We start from the raw sequence: 25,543 nt of genomic DNA, 5'->3' as shown, positions 1-25,543 counted from the left end.
TTTCGGAATCACGATAACCACTGTGGTGTTGGCACGCGGCCCAGGGGGTCAAGCAAAGCCCATATGGCTGGGCCAGGCCCCTGGCTTGGGAGGTTCATTGTTCCCCCTCATGAGCCCCACCCCGCCTCCAACCTGCAGCTCCCAGAGGAAAGGGGCTCACAGAGGACATGGGGCCTGCTACAGGCCAGTCAGAGCGGTCTAGGGGCAGGGCCACAGCACCCACCATTGATCTCCAGGATTACCTGGCAGCCCAAGGGGAAACTCAGCACCCCCCTGAGAAGTGGCCGGATCCGGCTGGAGCCAGGGACTCATGGAGACCAGGGCTGTTCCGGCCAGTCTGGGATCCCTCCCCCACGCCTGGCCCTGTAGTGTGCCAGCTCCCTGCAATCAGCACCCTTCCAGAACCTTCTGGCTAAGGGGGAGTGAGGCACAGCCAACGGGTGGGAGGAAAGCCGAGGGTCTGAGTTCTGTGGCCAGAAATCTGTACCAGGAGAAACTACCTCTGCTGAGGGACGGGAGACGGAGGCAGAAGTGGCAGAGATGCCTCGTGGGGCGGGCTTCCCTCCACATTCACTGCCACTTGCTCGAGACTCCGCCTGACCAACTGGCTTGTCTGGTTTGGATCTTGTACCACGAGCCAAGCCTATGTTGGTCAGTCCCCGCCAGTGGCCTTCACTCTTCCTGGTCCCCGGCGGGAGAGGCCAGTCTCGTCCTGGGGAGGGGGTAAGTTTGCTGGGGCCTCCTCTTCCGGCCCCATGCTGCTCTTCAGAGACCCCGCAGGCCTGGGCAGTGGGGGTGGGGGGCAAGGGCCCCACCAGCCCGGAACTTTTAATGTGGGACTCTGGCTGGAAAGGGAAAAAGACTCTTCCTGTCGGTTTCCAATCCCTGGGCCTGTCCACGGAGGCTGTGACAGAGCCCATTACCTTCAGGCTGGGACCTTTTTAAAAGTGTGGTTTTGTTCTAAAACCCAGAATTTCTAACAGCCTGAGTTAATAAGCCCCCCAAGTGAATTCAGAGCGTCTTAATGGGAAAGTTCTAAACGGAATTCCTTCTCCGTCGTCGTGTAAGCAGCTCAGAAAAAAATGCTCTTCCCCAGTTTAAGGGTGAGTGTGGCACTTTGATGTGGGCCCGTTTCCTTATAAAGTCCCCTCTGAGGAGGAGGGAGCGAAAACTTAACCGGGAGCCAACAAATTACTTGCAATCTGCAAGCACACATGCTCAGCCCATAGGGGCTAAAGGCTGGAATGTAAATAGATAGATGGATAGATGGATAGATAGATAGCTAGATAGCTAGATAGCTAGCTAGCTAGCTAGATAGATAGATAGATAGATAGATAGATAGTAAATAAGAGGGAAAGGGAGGGACAAGACCAAACCCATCTTCATTCACCAACCCACTACTGATGACCCTTCCATCCAATTTGAGAATTGGTCCTGAAAGATCACAGCCCCCCTTTGAAAGCGAAACATGCATATACACCTTTGAATAATAACAAGGAGCTTCTAAAACATTTTTTCCCAGGAGCAGGAGTGGGCCCCGAATGCACCAACAGGTTCAAGGTTTGATAGGGGGAGAAGCTGTATAGCTTTATATCAGCCGCCCTGTTGAAACCTCGCCAAGGGCAAGGAGGTCCCTACATTCCCGGAGCCTCCCGGCAGAGCCTCAATGCCCCCAAGTGCTTGGGTGGGAGGATCACAGCTAAGGGATCAGGGGTGTGGCTGAGGAGAGGTTCCCTAAGAAGGAGTGGGGGCAGGCGAGGGCTCGCATTGCTGTCAACTTTGGGTGACCTTGGGTTCTCATGTATGGGTTAGCAGTTGAGGGGGGCAGAGCCAGGTGCAGATCTACCTGGGGGCTGGAGTCCTACAGTCCAGCTCTGCAGACTTCTCGCTGTGTGACCTGTGACCTCTCCAGCCTCAGTTTCCCCAACCGCGAAATGGGGATGGGGGCATAGAGGGTAGCCTCGTACTTGCCTCCTAGGGAGACTGAGCGCCGACAACAGCCTGTGATGCGCGCAGCCCAGCCCTTGGCCAGCAGGGCGCGCCGGGCACGTGGGAACCGCCTGTTATTAACTGGGGTTGGCTTTCCGTGAACTTGATTTCCCAGGATGGGAAAGGGCAGTCCTAGCTGCAGCCCTGGTCCTAGCGCAGACTCGGGAGCGGGGGTGGGAAGGGAGGTGTCCGAGCTGGAGGGCAGACACTAGGCAGGAAGAGGAGGGGGAGGGTGGGCGCTGCGCCCCGCGCCCCCTCCTCCGCCCGCGCCCACCCCGCACTCACTCTGGGAGGCTGGGCGGCGGCGGGCGCGGGCCGCGCGGGGCTGGGCGCGCCGATCTATTAACGTCTGTGTGTCTGGGCCGCGGGTCTGCGGCGAGGCAGGCGCCAGGGGCTCGCCTGGAACCAGATGTGCCGCGGCGCCGCTCTGGCCGCCACCGGCGCGGCGCGCTCGCACGCACGGGCTGGCGCGCACATGGCCGGGCGGGGCGGACGGCGGCTGGCGCGCCGGGCCAGGCATTCCCTGGGTTTCGGGGTCGACCCCAGACCCGCGTGTGTGTAAAAAAGACCCCCGCCCCCACCCACCAGCCGCGCGCCTGCAGCGCCCCGCCCAGATGGGGTAGTGACCCTCCCCGGGCATGCTGGCCTCCTCCGGGTGGCGGTGGCGTCCGCCGCGCCCGCCCGTTGGCCCTGCCCCCAGGTGGCAAGGATGGCCGGTTTCTCAGAAAGCCCGGCCTCCCCAGCACCGCTTACGAAGGCTAGGGACTCTTTCCGCACCCCCCACCCACCACCGAGTTTGTTTTCCTAAGTTTGTGTAAGATTTTTTAAAGTTCTGAGTCAGAGCTTCCCCTAAGATGAAGAGTTTGGGCCACAACTGAGAGATGCCAAGACGAGAGAAGGGGAGCAGGAAACAAGGCGAAGCAAATGTAGGGGTTGGGGGCTTTGAAATACGTGGGTTCGGAGTGGGGTTTTTCACCCACAGGGGAAATAGGAGGCGAGCAGCGAGGACCGCCCCAGCTTGGCACAAATCTGCGTCAACCACAGGACAGTCCCCGGCTCTGAGTGTGGAGTCACAGCTTGCTTCACCCCCGCCCTGGGGCATTCTGCTTTTTCGGACCAGTTGCTACCCTCTCTGGATCTCCTCTGGCGTCCTGTACAGTGGAGGGGGGGAGGGGGTTCTGCATGGGGGGACTGGGTCCCCAAAGCTCCCAGATCTCACAGCAGGGAAGGGTAGAAAGCTGGGGAGAGGCTGAATGGGAAGGGGACACTTTTGTCCCACCTAGATGGAGGTGGCCTTGAGAGCAGAGAGGAGGGCCAGGACACAGGCACAGGACAGGGCTGGGCAGGCGGCCTCCGGGCTTGGGCGGGCCCTTGGCGGCCGCCCTTCCCCATGCTCTCGGGGGGAGAGCGTTTCACAGAGGACCTTCGCAGACGTGTGGAAAGAGTGGATTTTCCCCGATTTGCAGGTTTCCTCGTTCTGGAAATGGGGAACTGGGATGCCGAGTGGGGGCAGGGGTGTCAGCTCTGTAAACATCCACACTGAAAGCTGAGTCGTCTCCGTCCCCGGGGGCTCACGCTGGGGTGGAAACAGGGAGACCCGGGGGGCCGTGTGTCAGCGCTCCTTCTCTGTCACTGCCGTCCTGTTGGAACCGTCACATGCCCTCTTCATACATATAGATGGAGAGAGAGAGAGAGAGAAATGCATTTCTGCAGATGGAGGGTCAGGAAAGTGGGAGGAAGCTCGGGACAACTTACACCAATTGAGTGCGTAAAAGTCTTCCCGTGTTTGCGTAGACAGAGAATCAGGGCTACCTCTGCACTGGGACCCAAATTCCGTTCATTCATTCATTCATTCATTCAGGTGTTTATCAGTTCAGTATTTACGGAGTACCCACTATGTGCCGGGCACCGTGCCAGGTGCTGAAAATTAAAAGGTGGGTTCGGGCCGTGACCGTGACAGGGCTCCCGGCCCGATCCGCGGAGCTTCTCCTGAAGCGTCTGTGAAGGACGGACCCCACTCGGGCACACGCAGGGCATCAGGGCATTGGAGCATTCCTTTTTAACGAGCTTCCCAGGGAGTCCCAAAGACAATTGTCAGTATGCGGCCCTTTGGGAAATACAGAAATCTGCTGTCAGCCTCTCCTCCAGGGCCAGGGGGTGGCAGGGGTGGCGGGGCTGGTTCCACGTCTCTGGAAAAGCCGCCTTCGAATGCCAGCGAGTCCCCGCGTCCTGCCTCTCAAAGCATAAACCCAGGACAACTGGGGGGACCCACAGGGTGAGGGATTAAGACTTACCATAATGGAGAATTTTCTAGAGTCAGGGTTGGCTGTTGTTCAAGGCTGTGACTGGGAACCCATTAGGGATGCCACAGACGGCTTCGTGCCCAGGCCGCTGGTGAGGCTGGGACACAGACAGGCGCCCACCCTGCTGACACACAGCAGAGATCATTAGACTTGAGGGCACCGGGACCCATGAGCCTGGTGTGGGTGTGGGCAGGGCGCTTAGATGTGTTGGAGAGGGGCGGCCAGCTCAGCCGCACGAAACAGGAGCGGTCTCTGCGCCCAGGTGTGAGCGCTCACCGTGCCTCCAGCAGCAGGTGTTGGCTGCCAAGTGCCTGAGTGGGAGAGAAAACCACATGCTGGGTCCTTAACTGCAACTTCGCCTCGGTCTGGAAATGGTTAACGAAGGCTCCTTTCCTCCAGGAACCAGCCGCTTCAGAGCCAAACGTTAATCCCTGCCTGGCTGTGTGACCTGGACCGGTTACTCTCTGGACCTCACTGTCCCCAGCTCAGTGATGGTGCCGTCCACATTTTGGACGGCAGGGCCTTATAACTCAGTGGCAGGCACATAAGAAAAGTTTAGTAAATGGAAGCCGAAAAAAAAAAAAACCCAAAAACCTGGGGTGGAGAAAGGCGGGGTCCTTCTCCCCTCACCACAGGTCCGAGCTGTGGTCAGAGAGTGGCAGAAACACTCAAAACAGCCGTCGGAGCTTCGCTAAGCCGAGCCTCAGACTCACATTTTCCAGCATGCCTGGAACTCAGAAATGGGTCAGAAAAGTCTCCAGTGATGCTTTAAAGGTCAGCCTCCCTGGGAGCGCAGCCTCGTCCCCAAGCCAGGGTCACGGAGGTCTTGCCAGCCTTGGAAGGCACTCAGCACGGCACTGTCTTTGTCTCGGCTGCTTTCGATGGGAGGGATCCCCAAGATGGGACCCCAAGGTGGAACAGGGGCAGAAGGGCAGATTCTCCTGGGGCCAAAAAATAAATCAATAAAAGTAACTCGCCATCGAGCTGACTTTTTAGGGTGGGGTCTGTGGACAGGATTCAGAGTCCCTGAACCCCTCCAAAGCTGCATGCAAACTTTTATGTGCACCTGTGTTTTTCTGGGGACGGGTTCGTAGGATTCCTCAGATTCCCCAAGGGGTTCGTGATCGAAACAGGGGAAGAAGCAATAAGCCAGGGAAAAATAACCGTGGGGACGATGGTCGTCTGTGGGGCCCCGCCATGGCTGATGTGTCCTTAAGGAAGCCCGGGCCATTGCCACCCTCTCGGCACCGCCCTGAGAGGCGGGTAGACCTACTGTTTTGCCCCAGTACACGGGGCGGGAAACTGAGAGCACATGGCTTTCTTGACTAAGGACACCTGGGGGGATGCTTTCCTCATTCTCAGAGGCTCAGATGGGCAGCCAGGTGCTCTCTGGGTGAGCCGCTGGCTGTCCTCCCCACCCATGCCCAACTGCTGGGTCAGAGGTCTGCTCCCCTAGCCGTCTCCCCCCGCCCCCCACCACACACACACCTGCAAGGAACCCAGGAACTGAAGGGGAGCAGGACAGAGGAAGGGAGTTCCGAGGGCTTGGACCTCAGTGGGCGGAACCTGGGAGCCTTCGCTGGGAGCCTAGGCCAAGCCAGCACTTCCTCCTGCGCCTTGGTTTCCCCATCTGCAGAATGAGGGCCTTTGACAGATGACCAGTAAGGTCCCTTCAGGTCCAAGTCCTTGAGAAGACACGAAGCGCAGGCTGGAGACCCCCGAGCTGCTTCAGGATTTTTCAGGATTGAGCCACAGGCAGTTGGACCGTCTCTGCCCCCGGCCACCAGCCCTTGCCCTGGCCCGCAGATGCTGGCTGTGGGCTTTGAGAGGCCCGGGAGCTCTTAGCTGTGAGAGGACTGAGCCCCAAGCAGCAAATTCACCCTGGACTGGAAATGGTTAACGAGGGCAGCTTTCCTACAGATACCAGCCCCTTATTAAAATGTAGGTTTTACAATAAATTTGGCATTTGGCCACCAACCTTAGATTGAAACCAGACGCTAACCCCTTTCTCAGACCAAATTTTGAGCAGAGGGCGGCCGTCTTCCTCCAAATGACTCCCGACCCCCCACTCATCCTGTACCCTCACTCCTGCCAGGTGCTCCCACTCTCTGGAGCTTGGTTTTAGGGTCTCAGGAGTGGAGAAGACTGGGCTGACTATAGACGTGACCAGAGGAGCCTGGAAGCCTGAACCCCTGAAAGCGGTCAGGGAAAGTCTGGGAGGTTTCGAGGACCCCCGAGCCTTTAGGATGGTCAGCTGTATCTGCCCTTTAACCTCCCGGACTCCTTTCTGTGCCTTAGACCAGCCGTACTGAGCCACCCGCTGTGTGTCTTAATGACATGTCTCCCACTCTCTGTCACACCCCTGCCGGCGCCCACTCCGAGCATTCAGGAGGTCCCCTTTCTTGCCATTCTCTGCGGATCCCAGTGTGTCTCTCTGTCTTCTCTCCCTTTTCTGCATGTGTGTGTGTGTTTTTTTTATAACAACTTTATTGAGCTATACTTCACACACCGTACAATTCACCCATTTAAACTGTACAGTCCAGTGATTTGTAAGTACCACCCTCGCCCTCATTAGTTTTAGAACATTTGCATCCCCCCTAAAAGAAACCCCGCCCCCTTTAGTCATCACCCTCCATTTGCTCCTCCCCCTGGCAGCTACGAATCGACGTTCCGTTTCTATAGATTCGCCTCTCCTGGGCACTTCGTATAAGTGGAATCACACATCGTGTGGCCTTTTGCACAGGGCGCTGACTTCCTTCACTCAGCATGTCTTCAGGGTTCATCTATGTCTCCGCGTGGATCAGTATTTCATTCCTTTGTATAGTCGAATAATATTCCGTAGTGTGGATGGACCACATTTTGTCTATCTGTGCATCAGTCAATGGGCATTTGTGTTGTTTCCACGTTTTGGCTATTATGAATAACGCTGCTATGAGCATTCGGGTATGAGTTTTTGCGCGGACATATGATTTTATTTCTCTTAGGTAGATACCTAGGAGCGGAATTGCTGGGTCGTGTGATAGCTCTGTATTTAACCTTCGAAGGAACTGCAGGCTGTTTTCCAAAGCGGCTGCACCGTTTCACATCCCGCCTGCAGTGAATGAGGGGTTCGGTTTCTCCACATTCTTGCCAACACTTGTTATTATCTGGCTTTTGATTCTAACCATCCTAGTGGGGTACGAAGTCGTATCGCACTGTCGTTTAGATTTGCATTTCCCTCATGGCTTATAATGTCATACATCTTTTCACGTGCTTATTGGTCATTTGTATATTTTCTTTGGAGAAATGTCTGTTTGGATACTTTGCTCACTTTTTAAAATTGCATTATCGGACTTTTTATTGTGGACTCGTAAGAGTTTGTTATATATTTTGCATACAAGTACCTTACGAAACATATGTTTGTAAATATTGTTCTCATTCTGTGGGTTATCTTTTCACTTTTAATCGTGTTCACAAAAGTTTTTAATTTTGGTGATGTCTGATTTGTCTTTTTGTACTTTTGCCATCACCTCTGAGAAACCATTGTCTGGCCTTGTTGAGGGTAAAGAAAAATGGCTTCGGAGGTTGAGACATCGCATCTTTTTCTGAAATGAGGCTTCCTTCACTTATATAATCCTTCATTCAGAAATATTTTTCAAACCACACTTCTTGCTTAGTCCTGGGCATACAGCAGTGGCAAAGCAAACTTAGTCTCCACCTTCCTAGAGGTTAGACTCCAACAAAAGAGACAGGCATGAAGCAGATACCAAAAACACAAGAATGACTCAATTACAGATGTGCGGGAGAGGGACAGGGCCCTGGAGCTGATAACAAGGAGACCTATTCTGATCTGGGGCCCGGAAAAGCCTCTCAGGGCGGAAAATGTAGGCTCCCACTAAATGCTGGATAAGCATTTGCCAGGCAGAAAGGGCGCATTGCTCCGGGCAGAGGAAATAGCATGTTTAAAGGCCCTGAGGCGGGTTGGAGCTCATGCTATCTGATAAGGCAGATCCCCTCTTGGTGCACTGGCCCCTCCACTAGCAGTTCTTGGGGGTTCCAGGGGCCCCACAGAAGTGCGGGCAGCACACCAGGTCTTCTGTGCATGTCAGGAAGAGGCTCCAGACCCCAAAGAGACCCAGATGCACTACGGCTGCCTCCAAGGATCTACCCACGTTTTGAGGAGCCATGCTGGAGCCTTCTCCAGCCTCTTCCAGGCTCCGGCATCAGCTCGAGCCTGCTGAGACCTCCTTGTAGCCACATTAGTCGCTGCCCTTGGGACTGGGGAGGTGGGGGTGCAGCAGTCCCGGGCTGGGGTAGCCCATGAGCTTGGCTTCTGACACGCTGCGCTGAGGCCCGTGAGGCCATGGGGGCGTGGGGCACCTTCCCCCCTCATCTTCCTTCCTGAGATCTTTTCTCCTCCTCCAGACCGATAGCTATCAAAAGTCTTGGGTTTTTGTTCACAGTTAAGGAGGTGAAAATCCTTGGAAGGGTGGGGGGCAGTGGCGGGCAATGGCTGACCCTCCCACTCTCCTGCCCCAAGCCCATTTCTCCTTCCTGTGGACATGACCTCATGTGACTCAGCACCGGCCAGGCCTTTATGGCTCTGTAGGGAGGCCCCCGGACCCGGGGACAGCCCAGAACAGAGGGCAGGCTCCAAAATGTCCCCATACTCTTCCAGTGCTTCTTTGTTCCTTCATTCATTCATTTGTTCATTCATTCCATACTCAAAACACTGACTTCGGGGAGGCTGTGAACCCTGACAGCAGCCCTGAGACAGTCTAAGGACCCCTGTCCTGGCTCTGCCCACTGGGGTGGCCCAGGTGGCTTCATTCAGTGGCTAGAACGAGAAAGGCCTTCAAGAAAAAGGCTCCATCCTTCTGTTGTGTTCACGGACAATTCGCCCAGGGCTGGGGCTAACTCCTCCCTCCGTTGTCCTTGGCAGGGGTGTGGCGAGGAAAGAAAGGGCCCGAGGTTTGCAGTGGGTGGCCTCTTAGTCACTGTGTCACCCTGGGTAGGTCTGGCCCCTCTCTGGGCCTCCCTCAGCCCTCTCTGTGAGGCAGAGACAACCCCGCCCGTCCCTCTCGAGGCTGTTGGGGGCCTCTTGGGACATGATGCTGGGAAGTCTGCCTGTGCCATCTCACCAGAGGAGCCGAACCCCTCCTTCAAGCCTTGTCCCTAGTCCCTGAGTGTCCGGGACGGAGGCCAGTTTGGCCAGAGATGAAACCAGCTCTTAAGCCCCTTGCGTGGGATTCTGGCTGGGTTGGGGCTGGCCTCCTGGGGAAGCCCCCGGAAGCCCACGCTCTCTTCCCCACAGGGCTCCAGGGACCATGCCTCTTCTCCTTCCTTTTTTCCTTCCGATATTGTTGACCCAACTCAGTGCCAGGCCCGACCCCGGCCCAGCTCTCACAGATCTCACAGCCTAGGCCTCCTCCTCCTGGAAGCCCCCCGGCCTGCATGCCCAGGAACTGCACCTCACACCCCAGCCCCAGAAATGCCTGGCTGCCTTTAGCATCCCTCCTCTTGGTCGTTTCTTAGACCCTGAGCCCCTGGCAGCGGCTGAGGAGGCTGAGGATGCAGTTTCCAGAATTCCTGCCTGAGCCCTTCTCCCAGGGGTCCTTCAAAGAAACCCAAATCTTTCCCAAAAGACCTGGGTGTGTGTGTGTGTGTGTGTGGGAGGGGGGCGCCCCGAAGTCTTTGCTGGCCTCTCCACACCCCCCACCTCCACTTCCTTCCTAAGACTTTCCTGGCTATAAATATTTCTGCAGCTCCAAAGCTCCTTTGACCAAGGACCAGTGTTAATTTGTTAAATCCACATCAAGGTCCTGGGGACCGTTGTTTATTTTTGCGAACGTGTTGGCAGAAATTGCGTTGGGGGGAGGGGGAGGCAGCTTATTTGGTCAGAATAAATGCTAATTAATAAAAGTTATTTATTTGGGTTGGAGCTCTCTGCGGCCCTAGGGTCAGGAGCAAACTGACTATTTGAAGCGAAAACAAACAGAGAGTGTCTCCCGACAGCTTGAGGAAGGCAGAAACGAAGAGGCCAGGTTTATTTGTCTTGGGAAGAATTTGCAGTTAATTCCCTCCAGACTATTTAGGCCCTTAAATTACACGGAATAAGAAAAACCATGGGTGCGGGGGGAAAGGAGCCAGGAACACTTGATCATTTGGCTGAGAGCACAGTTTTTAAATGTCTTTGGCCTGCAGTCAGCCAAATAAATGGTATGTGTGAAATAATTTAATGGCAGAAAACTGTGCATCAGTCATTTTTTTCCCCATTGTAATAGAATCAGGGACGAAGTAATTTTGGTTTGAAGGGAGAGAGAGTGTGGCAGGCCTCCCCCATCTGAACACATTTATCTCTTCCCTAATCTGGCCCCTCACAATAGCATCTAAACAGCCAGTGTAAACGGAGGTGTGGTTTCAGGCTTTATTTTTAATCCCAGAGAAAAGCAGAACTTTTATTGACCAAGAGGAAACTTTTGGCACAGCCCAACATGAACCAGCAGGCCCCAGCGCTAGCTGGCCTGAGGCTGAGAGTGTTTTTCAAACGCTTCCCAAGAGGGACACACGCCCACCACACTGCATTTCTCGGGAGGTGATTCAGGAAGTTACGGTAATGAGTATCAGGCACATCCGCTGGGAAGCAGAGGCTGGCCCTGGAGCACTGGCGGAGTCCAGAGCTGTGGGTTCCAGTCCTGGGTCACCTCGGAGACGTCCTCAACCTCGGCACCAAGCGGCACGCAAAGCCACGATGCTAAGGGCGGCGAGCATTTATGGAGCAATTACTATGCATCTGGCACTGGACTCGACTCGGCTCCTCACAGGGCCTTCGTGTGACCTTGGGCAAGCCCCTGCCCTCCCAGCTTCCAGAGGTGAGGTCTTCCTTTAGAACAAGGAGGTGCCCAGGGCTCCCTTCCCACGGGCTAGGATGGGAACTTGGGGGCATTTACGCACCAGCGAGACGACACGAACCTGAAGACCCTCCCCAAGACGTCTCCCAGAGCTGGGACTGAGAGCAAGACACCTTCCCTAGGTGAGCTAAGTGGCGGAGGGAGAAGATCTCCTCCAAGACAGGCTCACAGGCTTGGCCGGCCGAGCCTTCCCATGGACGTAGATTCCAAGCGCAGATCCGTGGCCGTGGGCATGCTGCTCAGAGCCTCAGTTTCTCCGTGAGTGAAACGGGCGGGTATGAGGACTTAGTGGATGGAAGCACGCGGAGCCCTGGGAGCCACTCCTGCCCAAAGCAACTTTTTTGAGCGCATCCCATCCCAGTTGCCCTGGAGGGTGGAGACCAGCTGGTGTCGGGGGGCGGGGAGGGTCTGGGCGTGGCAGTGGCGCTAAATGCCTTCGTGTGAGAGTTTTCATTTTTTTTGGCTCCAAGTCACCTCATAGTTTGGAGAAAGAGTGGGGTCGTTTCTTCCGGTGCCCACTCGGCGGGGTGAGCGCTGCAAAAATGGTTTTCATTTAACCCCCCTCTGTTTTAAATTGCTCAGAAACTTCCCCCAAAAGTCTCCTTTTTTTGGCTGAAATGCTTCCTGCGGTGGGTGTGTACCCAAGCAGCGTTGCCTGAAGTGGGGCGGACATCAGCTCTGCAATGGCTGATGTTCTAGAAGCTTCTGTCCCGCCCGGGCTATTGGTCACCACCCGATTTTCAGCACAAGGGCCCTTGTTGTTTTGGTTTAAGGTTTCTTCCCGTTGGGGGCGGGGGCAGAGAGACATTCGCAGGCACCAGACATTCTTATCCATCTTCACCTTCTCTTGGAGGAAAGGGGTGAGGAGTGAAGCCCGAGCCAGTCCCGGAGAGGAGCCCGGCTTGCGTGGGGCCACTCTGTGTTCTCCGCCACTTCTTACCCACCCCGTTTTGTGTCCCATGTGTCTGCAAGTAACAGCACTGAGCATAAGCTCCTGGGATCCGTCTAAGCCGGGGTTTCTCACCCTTGGCACTGCAGGCATCGTGAGCCATATCATTCTTCAATGTGGGAGTCTGTCCAGTGTATCGAGGAGTGTTCAGCAGCACCCCAGGCCTCTACCCATTCCATCCTGGCCCTGACCATCAAACCGGTCTCCAGACATGGCCGGCTGTCCCCTGGAGGCAAAAGTGCCCTCAATTAAGAAACACTGGTCCAAACCCAGCTGTGAGGTCATCTTTCGCTAGGCATGCTCTATGATCCCCGCCTGACAGCGCCCCCTGCCCCTTACTCCCATCTCCGCCTACAATCAATCACTTACCAGTCTCATGGACCAATTTAGCCACAGATCGAATCGGTTGGTTGCTCAAGAGTCAGTAAACCCAGCTAACCCAGGAGCTTGTTTGAAAGCAGAGGTCGATGGTGTTCGTTGCAGGGCCTGGAATGTTCTAGATGCTCGGCGGAACAAATGGCCAGCACCGTGAGAAGAACGTAGGATGTACCAAGGGGATGTGCAACTAGAGTAGCAAAAACACAAGGGATGGACTAAAATCCGAAAGGAAGACGACATTTTCTGTTGGCCGAACTGGGCAAGGCAGGCCTTGCAGTCTGCGCTGGCTGGAAAGGCTCCCGGGGGAATTCGTCCACATCTAGCGTAGTCTCCCTGGCCTAGCGGCCCTACTTCTCCAGGATTCGGCCCCACGTATGCAACGGGCAAAAACAGAAAATCGTGTCTGCCCGAGCTTCTTCACTCCTCTGTCCTTTTGGCGGCCAACGACGTGGAGCACGCCGCGCGCCCATCGCCAGGGCTGCGGCGAATGACCCGCAGTGCCCTCGTCACCCAGCTCGGTGCCTCGGGGCCGTGAAAAGGAGCAAGGGTGACCTCCGCGCCCTGGACGGAGGAAGCCCCGGAATATATCGTCGAATAGAAAAAACCGTGAGATGCAGAAGAGTCTGTGGGCCGCTGCCTTTGGAAAGGAGAGGGTGGGGAACCATTATATGTATTTTATTGTATTTGCCAAAACAGAAAGCGGTGCTGGAAGGCTGGAGTCAGAAGTAATTTAAGAGCTGGGGCCTTGCAAGCGGAGGGAGAGGGACGGAGGGAACAGTGAGTTATGGACAACGATCCAGAGAGAGGGTGAAGTTCGCTGTGCTCGGTGGAATGGTATCTGGAATATTATTAAACAGAAACAGGCCAGTCGAAGCACCAGCGTGTTCAGCGTGATCTCATGCTTATAAATTTTTTTTTTTTTAAATGTGCATTTGTAATCTTGTAAAGTGTGGGGTGTGGAGTTGGGGAGAGGGGAGTATTTGGTTTTACTTCATGCCCTTCTGCGTTGTTTGAATCTGTTGGTGTGACTGATATTACTTTATTATTAAAATATGCATTTTAATAAGAGAATCGGATACGCGAGGAAGCGCCGAATTGGGCAGTGTGGGCTCTAAGCGCTGGGTGAGTGAAGCTGGGAGGGGGGGATGCCATGTGGACTCACCTGGTCAGGGAGGGCTCCCTGGAGGAGTGGGCAGTGAGCTGATCCCTGGGGGGCGAAGGGTCAGCATTTCTGCTCCCATAAAATTTAAATATGGAAATAGCGATGAGGATAACGGATTCCTGTGAGCACCCCATGGTCTGTGGGTGCTGCAGTCTGCGTTCCACGGACCCTTGGAACTGTGACTCTTACTGCTCTTTGTTACGTATTCTGATAATTCAACAGCAAATATCGATGGCATGTTTACCATGCCCTAGGGCCTGGACCAGGTTCGGATGACACTCAGGTGTCTCCTGGGCTCTTCCTAACCAGGTCAGTTGTCCCTCATCGCACTGGTGCCTGTCCCTTGGTTCCACAGGTTAGGGGCGGGGTTCACCATTATATCCCCCTCCCCCCGCCCTAGCAGTGCACCCGCCACGGCAGGCGCTCAGGAAATACGTGTTGAAGAATGGATGGATGGATGAAGGAAGGAGGGAATTAAGGGGAGGTGCTCCTGCTCTTGGGGCTGGACCATCCACCTGCAGAGGGAGACCTAAGAGCTCAGTGCTAACTGCTGAGCAGGTGTGTCTGAGCAGTGGGTGACCTATCGGCGCCTCGGAGTCCGGGGGGCGGTGCGTCCAGGCTGGCGGCGCTGCAGGCACCCACCGCGCGCTGTCCTCCTCTGCCCTGCTGACTCTCGGGCTCCTCCTCCTCCCGCAGGTGAGTGTCCCAGTCCCGGGCGCGGCGGCGCCGCCAAGCGGAAGAAGAAGCAGCGGCGGAACCGCACCACCTTCAACAGCAGCCAGCTGCAGGCGCTGGAGCGCGTGTTCGAGCGGACGCACTACCCCGACGCCTTCGTGCGCGAGGAGCTGGCCCGGCGCGTGAACCTCAGCGAGGCGCGCGTCCAGGTGAGCGCCGCCCATTCCTGGGCCGCCCGCGGGACCGCGCAGCCACCATTCACCCAGGGGTAGGAAGTTGCCCGGGTGAGGTGTTTAAGAGCAGGAGCATCTGAGACCAGGAGGGCTGAGGTTCACGCCCAAGCCCTGCCACTTCCCAGCTGGGTGACCCGGACCAGGTTGTCGAGCCTCTCTGCACCTTAGGGGCGCCTCTCTGCAAAATGAGCATCACGTGGCTCTACTTCATAGGGCTCTTCAGAGAAGTAAATGAGTTAATATATTTGTAAAGTGCTTAGCGCAGTACCTGGCACACAGAGTTTTGATAAATAAAAGTCGTTTTAAAGTGTTAAGCTCCTGTGTGCCAGCTCTGAGCCGGGTGCCCAGCATGCATCTCTCCTACTACAGCCTCGCGGACAGTGAGTGCTCACTCATTCCTTCATTCATTCACGTGCCCATTGTCCAGCACGAGGCGCCATTGGTCACCCCCATTTCGCAGATGAGAAAACTGAGGCTCAGAGAGGTGTAGCTGCCGGTCCGGGGTTGGTGGACACACACTGGGTCCAAAAAACCCTGGGTGCCCTTCGCAGCCCGCGGCACCCTGCTCCCCACTCCTCCCCACCCCCAGGTGTGGTTTCAGAACCGCCGGGCCAAGTTCCGCCGGAACGAGCGGGCCATGCTGGCCAACCGCTCCGCCTCGCTGCTCAAGTCCTACAGCCAGGAGGCCGCCATCGAGCAGCCCGTGGCCCCCCGGCCCACCGCCCTGAGCCCAGACTATCTGTCCTGGACGACCTCGTCCCCCTACAGGTGAGAGCGGGAACCTCCCGAGGTGGGGTGGGGGTGGGGCGCAGCCAGGGGATCCCGTGGGGCGTGTCAGGGCCCAGACTCCTTTGAGCATCTATAGAGAGCTGCGGGGGGTGCCCAGGGCCCCCTGGATATTAGAGTCCACCAAGCGGTGCATGGGCAGGTGTGTGCATGTGTGCTCGTGAGTGTGCACGTGGGTGTGGTAAGAGCATGTGCGAGCGCTACACATGTGAACATGTATGCACAGGAGTGTGTGTGCATTTCCACATGCATGTGGGCGCATGACTGTGAGTGTGCGTGCATGTACCTGTGTGCGCGCACAGGAGGTGTGTGCATGTGCACACGTGCGCACATGAATGTGCGGGTGAATGTGTGAAGGGGCGAGGAGACGAGGCCTGTCTGGACGGGAAGTAAAGAGCCCACGTCACTCCTAAGAAAGTTGAAAACCCGCGGGGAGGATTTCTAGGCTGGCATGAGAGCCCTGGCACCCCATGTTGGCGCTCCCGGTGAGAAACTGAGGCTCGGAGAGGGGAGAGGAGAGCCTCCCTGTCCCGGGGCCCTGGCTCGGGTCCAGAGCCAAGTTCTGGGGCAGTTTTCTCTAGTTAAAGCTGGAAGAAGGCCCCGAGGTGGCAGGGTGAGATGGAAGAGAGAGGAGGTGCTAGGAAGTGGGGTTTCTGTTCCCCACAACTGTAGCGGGCGCCATCCGCCCCTTAGTCTACGTGAGCAGCTCTGCCGGAGCCCTGGTCTTGCTGAAGGTGAGCTCAGAGTGCCTGTGACGCCCGCGTTAGCCTCACAGCTCTCCCAGCTTCCTCCCTGCCCTGTCCTGGGGCAGCAGAATCGCCAAGAGACATCCTTAAATACAGGTGTGTGTTTACTCAGCTCCATCCTGCTGCACGCCAGGCCCAGCGCAGGTGCTGGGGGTGAACAGGGCCCAGGCCCTGCTCTCGGGAAGCTCCTGCTCCAGTGAGGTACGCCCACAAACCCACGGTGGTGGCTCCATGTCCCAGTGCCAGCTGTGGGCACTTCTGACTCCTCCCCAAATCCCGAAGCCCTGGGTCACCCCCACCTCTGGGGGAAGGCTTCCCAGGAGAGCAAGCTGAGGAGGGGAGCAGGAGGGCCAGGGGCTGGGATCCAGGACAGGCAGCCGGAAGTGTTCAGCCCCGGGTAGCCTGCCAGCCACACCAATGGATCCTGTGTCTTCTGTTGCCCCCAGCACGGTGCCACCCTACAGCCCTGGAGGCTCAAGCCCCGCGACCCCGGGGGTCAATATGGCCAACAGCATCGCCAGCCTCCGTCTCAAGGCCAAGGAGTTCAGCCTGCACCACAGCCAGGTGCCCACAGTGAACTGACGGCCGGCCCCGCCAGGACCCAGCTGCCTCCCTGGTCCACAACGGCAGAAAAGAGGGCAGACGCATGGGAGGGTGACCCCCTGTCCCCTGCCCCCAGGACAGGCTGGTTGGGCTCTCCTGGCCCTTCTCGGACCCCTGGGCCCGAGAGGCTGCTAAGGCGCCCAAAGCCGGGCTCGGCCCCTCGTCCACGGCCACTGGAGACACCGGCCCGTTACCCTCGGAGGGGCTGGGCCAGAAGGAGGAGCAGGAGCTCGCCAAGGACCTCACTCACTTTGTGTATTGAAACCAAATAGCTTTTGTCTTTAAGAAATAAAGATTTTTTAAGCCCAAAAATGTTGTAGAAGGCAGCAGACCCATTCAGGGCTGGCCATCCGGGCCTGCTCTGGCCTGCAGCCGCCGCGGGGACTGCCCTGGGCCCGGCTTGGGCTGGCAGCCGGCGGGGCCAGCCGCCCTCTGGCCTGTGTCTTCCTTCGAATGAATGAACTCCATCACCCCACAGAGTCTCAGGGGTGGGGAGCAGGATGGAAGGACGGAGACCTACCTCAGGCCCAACAGTATCCAAGGGCTTAGGTGACTCTGAGCAGGACTTCCCCCCCCACTCCCATCGGGTCAGGGAGTGTCTCATCTGCCCTGTGGCAGGGGGCAGGGTGGGAAGCCATGGACTGGGGGAGATGCTGAAATTAAATCCCTTGCTTCCGGGCATGCAGAAAGTGTGTGCCCCCTCTGGGCATTGGACTCTGGAGGGGCCTGGGCAAATGGCCCAGAAAGTGGGGGTGCAGAGGTCCCAGGTGGGCTCACAGGTGGTCCTAACAGCCAAGACCACCAGAAGGGCTTCTCTCAAGTCCCCCAACCCACTCTTTTGCAGATGGTAACTGGGGGTGACAGAGGGCTCATGTGCCACCAAGCAATGACATCATTTGTGAGCAGTCTGTGGAAAACAGTGGGGTGAAGGGAGTGGTCAGAGGCGAGCCCCCTCCACCTGGCCCCATGCCGCCCCTTCTGAGGGGCATACCCTCCAGGGAAGGTAAGAGATCATTTCTGGTGAAAGCCTCAGCCAGCCCCCAGGATTAGGACAGCACTCCCCGGCTTGCAGAGGGTGGCCCTCATGATGACGTAGCGGTCACACCCTGAGGGGGTCGATATTCTACAGTCTCCCCCACCCCTACCGCATCGGAGTGCCCCCCAAAGTGCCAGCGTTTCTGCTCACAGGCCGCGTGACAATCCTCGCATGAGAGATGGTCCCCATTTTTGTTTAGAAGGTATGGTGACTGCACCGTGGGTAAGGGGAGGGCTCTTCCCCGTTCTCCCCCAAGTCACCCCTAGAGATTCTTCCTTGTACCCTGCCTAGAGTTCCACCATGAAAACGAGGTCCCTGAGGGTGGAGCTCGGCCCCCTGCAGATGTGCAGACACCCCTGGGGACACTCTCCCTGTGACTTCCTTGTGGCCGGAGGGTTGGGACTCTGGTCAGTAGGAGAGCATGGGGCACCGAGCAGGGTGACGGAGGCGCAGCCTCCAGCAGAAGGCGTGGGAGGGGGCGCTCTGCTGCTGTGTCGAGCTGGCTCAGGCCCAGCTGACCGCGAAGGTGGGGCTGGAGCGGGGGAGCCACCGACCCCTGGATGGGGGGCGGGGGACACAGCCCGAAGTTTCCTTGCTCAGTCAAGTGCTCTCTAGGCCTCCATTTGCCATTTGTCACTGAACAAACATTATGAAACGCTTGCTGTATGCCGGGCCCTGTCCCCAGGCCCGGAGGAGAGAGCAGAGAACTGGCACGGGTTCCTCGGCTGCAGAGAACACACCCAACGCAGGGGCCCCCCAACCTGGTCTAAGACATCCAGACAGGCTTCCTGGAGGAGGTGTCCTGGAAGGACACAGTTCATCAAACAAAGAGAGGAGGGAGAGCAGTGTTTCTGGCTAAGGGAACAGCATGTGCGAAGGCTCTGGGGCAAGCCAGAAGCTGTCTCTTGGGGCCAGTTCCGGGGCTGGATTGCCTGGCACAGGACGAAGGTGAGGACAAGCTTGTGTGGCCACGCCGAACAGTTTGGGCAGCATCCGGGCTTCGGAGAGGCAGGGAGGGGATTCGCTTGGGAGAGGGACATGCACCCTGGCCTGTGGGCAGAGGCAGAGAGATCCCTGGGGAGGCTGAGGCGTAGGTCCGGGCAGAGGGGAGGCAGCAGCTTTGGACCAGATGGGGACGGCATGGACAGATCTGTGGGGTGCTCCGGACACAGCAGGGGCAGGTGTTGGTGACCAACGACAGGCCGAGGGAGAAGGCAGAGGCCAGGGGGCCAGGATCTGGCTTAGACACATGGAAGTGCCCAGGAGGAAGAAACCCTGGAAACGAGGCCTGCCTGGTAGAAGTCTCTGGAAGATGCTGGCCTGCCCTTCCACCCAGGCAAGAGCCGGGGCCATCCTGATCTGAGCAGGATCCTCCCTCACAAAGACCTTCACAGGGTCCTCCCCTACCCAGGGGACTTGCACCAGTGAAGGGCTGGCCCGTGGGGGCCAGGAAAAGCAGTTTCCTCCCCAAAAACACTGCCCTGGGAGCGATCGAGTGGACAGGCCCACCCGGACACCGGCCAGCGGTCCAGAGTGCCGACGGAGGCACATCCGGCCTGTGTGCAATCCAAAGGGAGGGTGACATGAAGCATGGCCAGGTTAGGCATGCCTGTGGCAGGGATGGAGTCACGCCGGGCGGGGGCGGGGCGCCGGCTGAGGCCTGGAAGGCAAGACCCAGGAATGCCAGCTTCGGAAAAAGCCGGGGGCCCGGTTCCCACAGAGGCGCTGGCCCTGCCATGGGGCGCGAGGATGTCAATGTCACTTCCTCCTGAGAACTCTAGAAAAAACAAGCCGGCTTAATCGTTCGCACATGTTGCTCTGGAGAGCCGAGGGAGGGGGCGCGGCGGCCCTCCCTGTCAAAGAAAATACATCCAAACGCTGCAGCCGCATCGTAACCCTAATTGCAGGGCTGTGTAAGAGCTCTCTGGGCGCCCGGCCCGGGATATAATTTTCCATGAGGAGAAGTGTACCCGAGGCCCCATCCTAGGCTGGGACTCCTCTCTGCCTCCCTTAGTCCCATTCGTGAGTTTGGGAGAGGGTGTCGCTGGATCTGGTTCTATTTTCTGTTTGAAATACAGGAACTGAACGAGGGACAGAGAGAGAGAGAGAGAGAGACAGACAGAGAGAGACAGAGAGAGACTGAGAGAGAGACAGAGAGACAGAGAGACAGAGAGAGAGACAGAGAGAGAGAGAGATGGAAAGAGAGGCCGTCTGGCCCTTGCGAAACCCCCAAACCTGAGAAATAAAGTTCAGAGTTTTCCCTCGGGCAAAGCACTTCTCAGGGCCTCATTGTCCCCCTCCGTAAGTGGTGATAATAACAGAAGCCACCTCCCAGGGTTGTTGGCACAAGCTACCCTCCCTCCATCGATGGGCGCTTTGGTGTTTATGGTGGAGGAGAACAGAGAGGGGGTGGAGTCTGAGGAGGTCAAAGTACTCCTCGTCCGGGGGAGTGGGGGGCCTGGCTGTCCTCTTGTCCCTTCAGTGCCCACATTCTTTGGGGGAACCAGTTGGGGAACAAAGCAAAAATGGTGCCCCCAGTTCCCACACCTCTGCGGCCAGCCCCTGGGGGGCGCTGAGGGGACACTGTCAGGCGCGGAGCTGGGAGAGCACCCGCCCTCTCCCCGCCCGGCTGCCAGCAGGCTCCTGACCCAGCCTTCCGGTGAAAGACAAAGAAACGAGCAAATCCCCAACCACCAGCAGGGGTCACAGCGGGGAAAATCAACACGAGCCGAGCCTTCCGGAAAATGTGCCAACAGCCCTGACGACGTGTGCACGCTCTCACCAGGTGTGCCACCCCTTAAGTCCCGCTTCGAGAAATAGTCCGAAATTGGGGTTGAGGGTGGAAGGCGGAGAGGCAGCTGTGGGCCAAGACATTTATCGCGCATCTAATACGTGCAACGTGAAAGATTGGGGAAGACAAATGAAAATGTAAATCGTTCAACTTTTATAGCGGCTCACAATCCACTTGTCTCCATATTTTCTGTCGCGTGGTTAATAACCTGATAGAAACCCAAAAGAAGCGGCCCAGGGAGTAATCTCAACTACGTAAGGCGCCCCTCGAAGGTTTAAAATGTGCTTTCGGCCCTTTTCTGTGTCCCTTGGTGCCTCGGTCACAGCTGGACGTGTCTTTTCGTTCCCTATAGGTAAGTGACAGTCCCCACTCCAAGCTCTCCACTCCAGTGCCTGTTACTCCACCACCAGTCCTGGTCTGGAAGCTTCGCGGTCATCCATAACCCCCTTTTTGTATCGTGAGTGCGAGAGAGAGTGGGTTTGAGAGCTTCTTAACTCTCCATTCACGTCTGAGAGGTGGCAATGGGTCGAGTGTGAGATGATGAGGGGTCAGGAGTGGGCACCTGGAAATCGGAAGACCTGAGGGGTGGTGTGGCGGCGTATCTCCACGATGGCCCCACGATCCCCACCCCAGGGAGCCACTCATTTGTGTCCTCCCGTCTCCTTGAGTGTGGCCTGAACCTCTGACTTGCGTCTAAACAATAGAATCTGGTAAAGATGAAGAGATTGGGAGATGTCAGTAAAATCCCTAATCAACTGACTTCAACTTAATCAAAAGGGAGATGGTCTCGGGTGGGCCTGGCCTAAGCAGGTGAGCCCTTTAAAAGAGGGTCCACGTCTCCTTGTGATTCGAAGCACAGAGCTGCTTTCCTGCCGGCCTTGAATAAATAGCCATGTCCCCGTGGAGGGGGCAGCCCCGGGCAGCTGAGGCTCTCAGTCTTACAACTGCAAGGAACTGAATTCTGTCTACAGTCTACATAAGCTTGGGAGACAACACTGGGCTCCAATGAGATCTCATCCTAGAAGACCCTTTGACTGTAGCCTTGCAAGACCCTGAACAGAGGACCCAGTTAAGCCACACCCAGACTCCTAACCTACAGAAACTACAAGATCATTACTGATGTTGTTTTAAGCTGCTACATTTGTGGTGGCTCATTACATGACATATTAAACTAATGCAAGTGGAGCTCGGACGTCCACCATGAGCTTGGCCTTGCCCTGCCCACAGCATACCCAAGGAACCCCCAGACCCACTACGGAGGAGACAGAAGCCTCTGCTCCAGTTACCCGCCAGGCTGCAGTAATGGTCTCCTGTGGTAACTTCTTCCACGCCATCTGCACAAGCCGACAGATTAACTACCCTAAAACAGCCTCGATCATGTCCCTCCCCTACGTAAGTCCTCCTACAGCTCCCCAGGGCCTCCCCCGCAAAGTTTCATCACCTAGACCAGGTGTTTGAGGTTCCAAAATCTAGTCCTGCCCTCCCTGTCCAGCTTCAAGCTCCCTCGTCCCCCAGCCCAGATTCTCCGGACAATCCTGACAACTCAGGTCCCTCTCCCCACCATGCTCCCTCCTCCCACCGTCTCCCACCAGCAAATCCTCCCCGCCCGACCCCCTCTGCCAGTGCAAATCCACTGCAGCCAGGGTTACGATACAGTGTCAACTTTAAAAAACAAAAACAAACAAGCAACAAGTTAAATTCTAGCAGATGCATCAGCATGTCTGAGATCTGTCTGTTCGAAAAAGAGGAATTCAATGTTATCATTTTATATTTGGAAAATGGAAAGGAAAACCCTATTATTTTCGACATTAAGGAGTGAAGCTACACAACGTCTTGGCTGACGCCGATACCGGGAGCCACCCCCGTCTCATCGGTGGCCACGTGGGAAGATGAGCAGAGGCGAAGAAACGTGACCTGCTTCACAGTCCCTCTCTCCTCCGAAAATGTATAGATATGATAGATGTATACGTATCTATAATATAGGATAATATAAATACAATATATTTCATATGCAATGTATACATATATTATGCATATTATATGTAATACGCATATGTACTTACTACGCATAATGGAAACGTCTGGGAAGTCATAAACCATAACGGTGAACAGTGATTTTTTTTTCAGGAACTTGGGATTGGGGGTGGTCTCTATTCTTGACATAGACTCTTGTCAATTTCCCTACTTGGGTACTAAAAATTGGCAAGACTCTTAAAAATCCTATCCAAATTGGAACCATCTTTTTTGGAGGATGATATTTACCACGAGCCTTAAAGATAGGCATGCCTTTTGGCCCAGTGATGTTACTTCTAGAAACGTACCTTACAAGAAAGTGCACGGAGATTTATGTACAAAGATGCCTGAGAAAGTGTTGCTTATGCTAATGGAGCCTGGAAAATTAATTACCCACCAATAAGGGCAGATTAAATAAATGATGAAGGCGTCTGGGATGAGGCAATGCCAGAGAGCTGTTAAAATTCATGATATTGACCATCGAAAGCCCTGAGCGGAAGTGTGGATGCATTATTAAGGGAAGTCTCAACCGATGACAAAAGGCTGGTCCAAGGCGTCACTGCAAGACTGAGCCCCTGAGCACAGATGCCGCCCACATCTGTGACATACTGACTTCTCCCCGGTGTCAAGAAACCGTCAATATTTTCTGTCCTGGATTAAAACAATCCTGAAGCCCTAGCTCTATACTATACACACATACGTGTACACACCTCATTCATTCACCTAATAGAAATGCCCTCGGAGCCAGGAGCTCTTCCGAGACCTGGGGACGCGGGCACAGCATGGCACAAACAGGAAATACCACAGACCCGGATCCCTGTCCCCCGGCGGAGCACACATTCTAGAGGGAGAGCCCGACTATGAAGGAGGTGAAGAAGACAGCGCGGGGTGTGGCCGGCCTCATGAGGACGTGGCCTCTCTCCGATGTTACACAAACAAGTGTCCCTGAGCCTGGAGTGTGACCCCAGGACGGGAGGTTTTGGTTTTCTTCACCAAGCTTTTCTGTAGTTTCTAAATCCTTGACATTGACCATTGCTCATGAGAGCATGTAATTAAATTTTGAAAATTCCATCTACCTTTCAGGTTCGAATTTAAATAATGCCTCTCCTGGGGAGCCTGCCTGGATTCCCACCGGCCCCGACACACACCCCCTCCTCTGTGATTGCCCAGGCCAGCCTGGAAACCTATTCCCAAGGGCAGTGGCCTCCCAGGGACACACACACACAGAGGCCCCAGGGTTCCCTGGATTTTATGTGGGAAATGGGCTCTGCCTCCCCAAGGGGTCCCCAAGTCTGGCTCTACCTCCAGGACTGTGACTACCAGGCCCTTTCGTCTTCTTATTTTTGCCTGGTTCTTCAAGTCCCTCACGCATGAGGGAAACTCCTGGAAGCCTCGAGCCAAGAAATCCATTAGAGGAGGGAGCCCCTGGGAGACTGGGGGCCCAGGAGGGCGGGGTACATCGCCTGTTGGGCTTCCTCTTAGGTGTGTGTACTGGGGTGGCTGTGAATAGTTCTATAACATTTGATCAAACTGACAACGTTTCAAGAAAAGGGCCCGAACTCGTAGTTCAGCACCCTGACCCTGGGGTCTGTGTGACACCCCAGCCCAGCTCTGGCCTCTCCTGCTTACTCAGAGCCCAGGAGAAGATGCCCCCACCAGTGACATCTCCAGCCACCCCGGCCCAGGCTTGGCCCGAAAGTCCTTGCCTGCCGCAAGCACCCCCTCCCCCTGCTCTGCCCCCCACCCCCACTTGATGCCACCCCCAACACCAGGCCAGGAGGGAGGGGGCAGCCCCAGAGAGTTGGCCCAAGTCTGGGTGGAGTGCGGGTGCTACAGATGGAGAAATGAGGCCAGAACTCGCCGGTGCCCAAGGTCAATTCCACTCCAAGGTCTCGAAGGGTGACAGAGCGTGGCCACCTCTGGTCAATCAGCACATGTGACCTCAAGCTCCCCTACCAGGGTCAGCTCATCTGCTGTGCTCACTCCGGAGCTGCCCGCGAGACAGGCGCCGGCTCTCCGGGGCCTGGTGTCCAGCCGCAGGGGCAGCTGCCGCCGCCCGGAGCCTGCTCCCAGCCCTTCCCCATCCTGGAGGGCTGGGCCTGCCCCAGACGCGGTGGGAGGGGGAGCAGAACAGGAAGCCACTCGGCTCATGCCAGCTGCCCCTTGACATACCCTAGGCCAGGCCCTCCCTGCCATTGGCCCGCACCTGCCTCGCCTCTGAGGCTCTCCAGCCCCGAGGCAGGCAGCCAGGGCACTGTCCACACTACCCAGGGAGCAAGGGCCACAGCACAGCCCACCGCGGCCACCGCCTCGCTGGACACCCTGAGGACACAGACCCACTTTCCCGCTGGACGTTTCACCCAGGCCCCAAACTCCCGGAGGCCTAAAGTCTGGAATGGGCTCTGCCGCTGGCCCCTTCAGCCTCATTCCCACCCGCACCTACTCACCCCTCCCCTCTCCTCCCCTTCTCAGCTGCAAGACCCGGGGGGTGGGGGGGTTGGGGGGGTGGGGGGGGAGGCAGAGCTTTGCTTTTTTCACCTCAATTTCCTCAGCTTGGACACCCCCCAAACCAGTCTGATTTACCTGCATCTCAGGCGCGTTGCTGCCTCCCCTGGCAAGGCCCCCCCCTCCCGCAGCACCCCAGCCAGCCAATGCTTAGCCAACAGTAGGCTCTCAGTTCAGGGTCCAGCCCTTCCTGTTTCGAGGTGAGCAGCTGCGGCCCGGAGAGGCTCACGTCACCACCAGGGGGCAGTGCCGTCCACCCCCGACGTGGTCGCAACCACCGCACAGAGGCTAAGCGGGATTTCTAGCAAGGCCTGGGGTCCGAGCCCCAGGTGAGGCCCCCATTCCCTTAGACTGTCGGGGGAGAAGTTTAGAGGCCGCAGGGTGGTGGGCGACAGGTATGCCCAGGTGCTGGGGGCGGCTTCCGGATCCGGAGAAAAAGGACAGCGCTAGGAGGGCGTTTAGGGAAAGTGAGGCAGGGGCAGGG

The 25,543-nt window shown here is 56.7% G+C and overlaps 1 protein-coding gene across 2 annotated transcripts in view; it reads left to right on the top strand.

Annotated features, from left to right (window-relative positions):
* PRRX2 (paired related homeobox 2) overlaps positions 1-17,026 on the top strand; it is a 38,979-nt gene extending 21,953 nt beyond the window's left edge. The window contains exons 1-4 of one of the 2 annotated variants that reach the window (XM_036217883.1): positions 10,141-11,143; positions 14,368-14,555; positions 15,169-15,347; positions 16,558-17,026. In XM_036217883.1, the coding sequence (XP_036073776.1) occupies positions 10,888-11,143; positions 14,368-14,555; positions 15,169-15,347; positions 16,558-16,693 (759 nt within the window). In that variant the 5' untranslated portion in view covers positions 10,141-10,887 and the 3' untranslated portion in view covers positions 16,694-17,026. Of the gene's footprint in view, positions 1-10,140; positions 11,144-14,367; positions 14,556-15,168; positions 15,348-16,557 lie in introns of those variants that run through there. The other variant, XM_016133805.2, reaches the window with a different exon arrangement.
* The last annotated feature ends 8,517 nt before the right edge of the window (positions 17,027-25,543 follow it).

Source organism: Rousettus aegyptiacus, unplaced genomic scaffold (assembly GCF_014176215.1).
Source record: "Rousettus aegyptiacus isolate mRouAeg1 unplaced genomic scaffold, mRouAeg1.p scaffold_m13_p_3, whole genome shotgun sequence".
NCBI classification, from domain to species: domain Eukaryota; kingdom Metazoa; phylum Chordata; class Mammalia; order Chiroptera; family Pteropodidae; genus Rousettus; species Rousettus aegyptiacus.
Note: the sequence above shows the minus strand (reverse complement) of the source record. Positions and strands in the feature narration are given on the sequence as shown.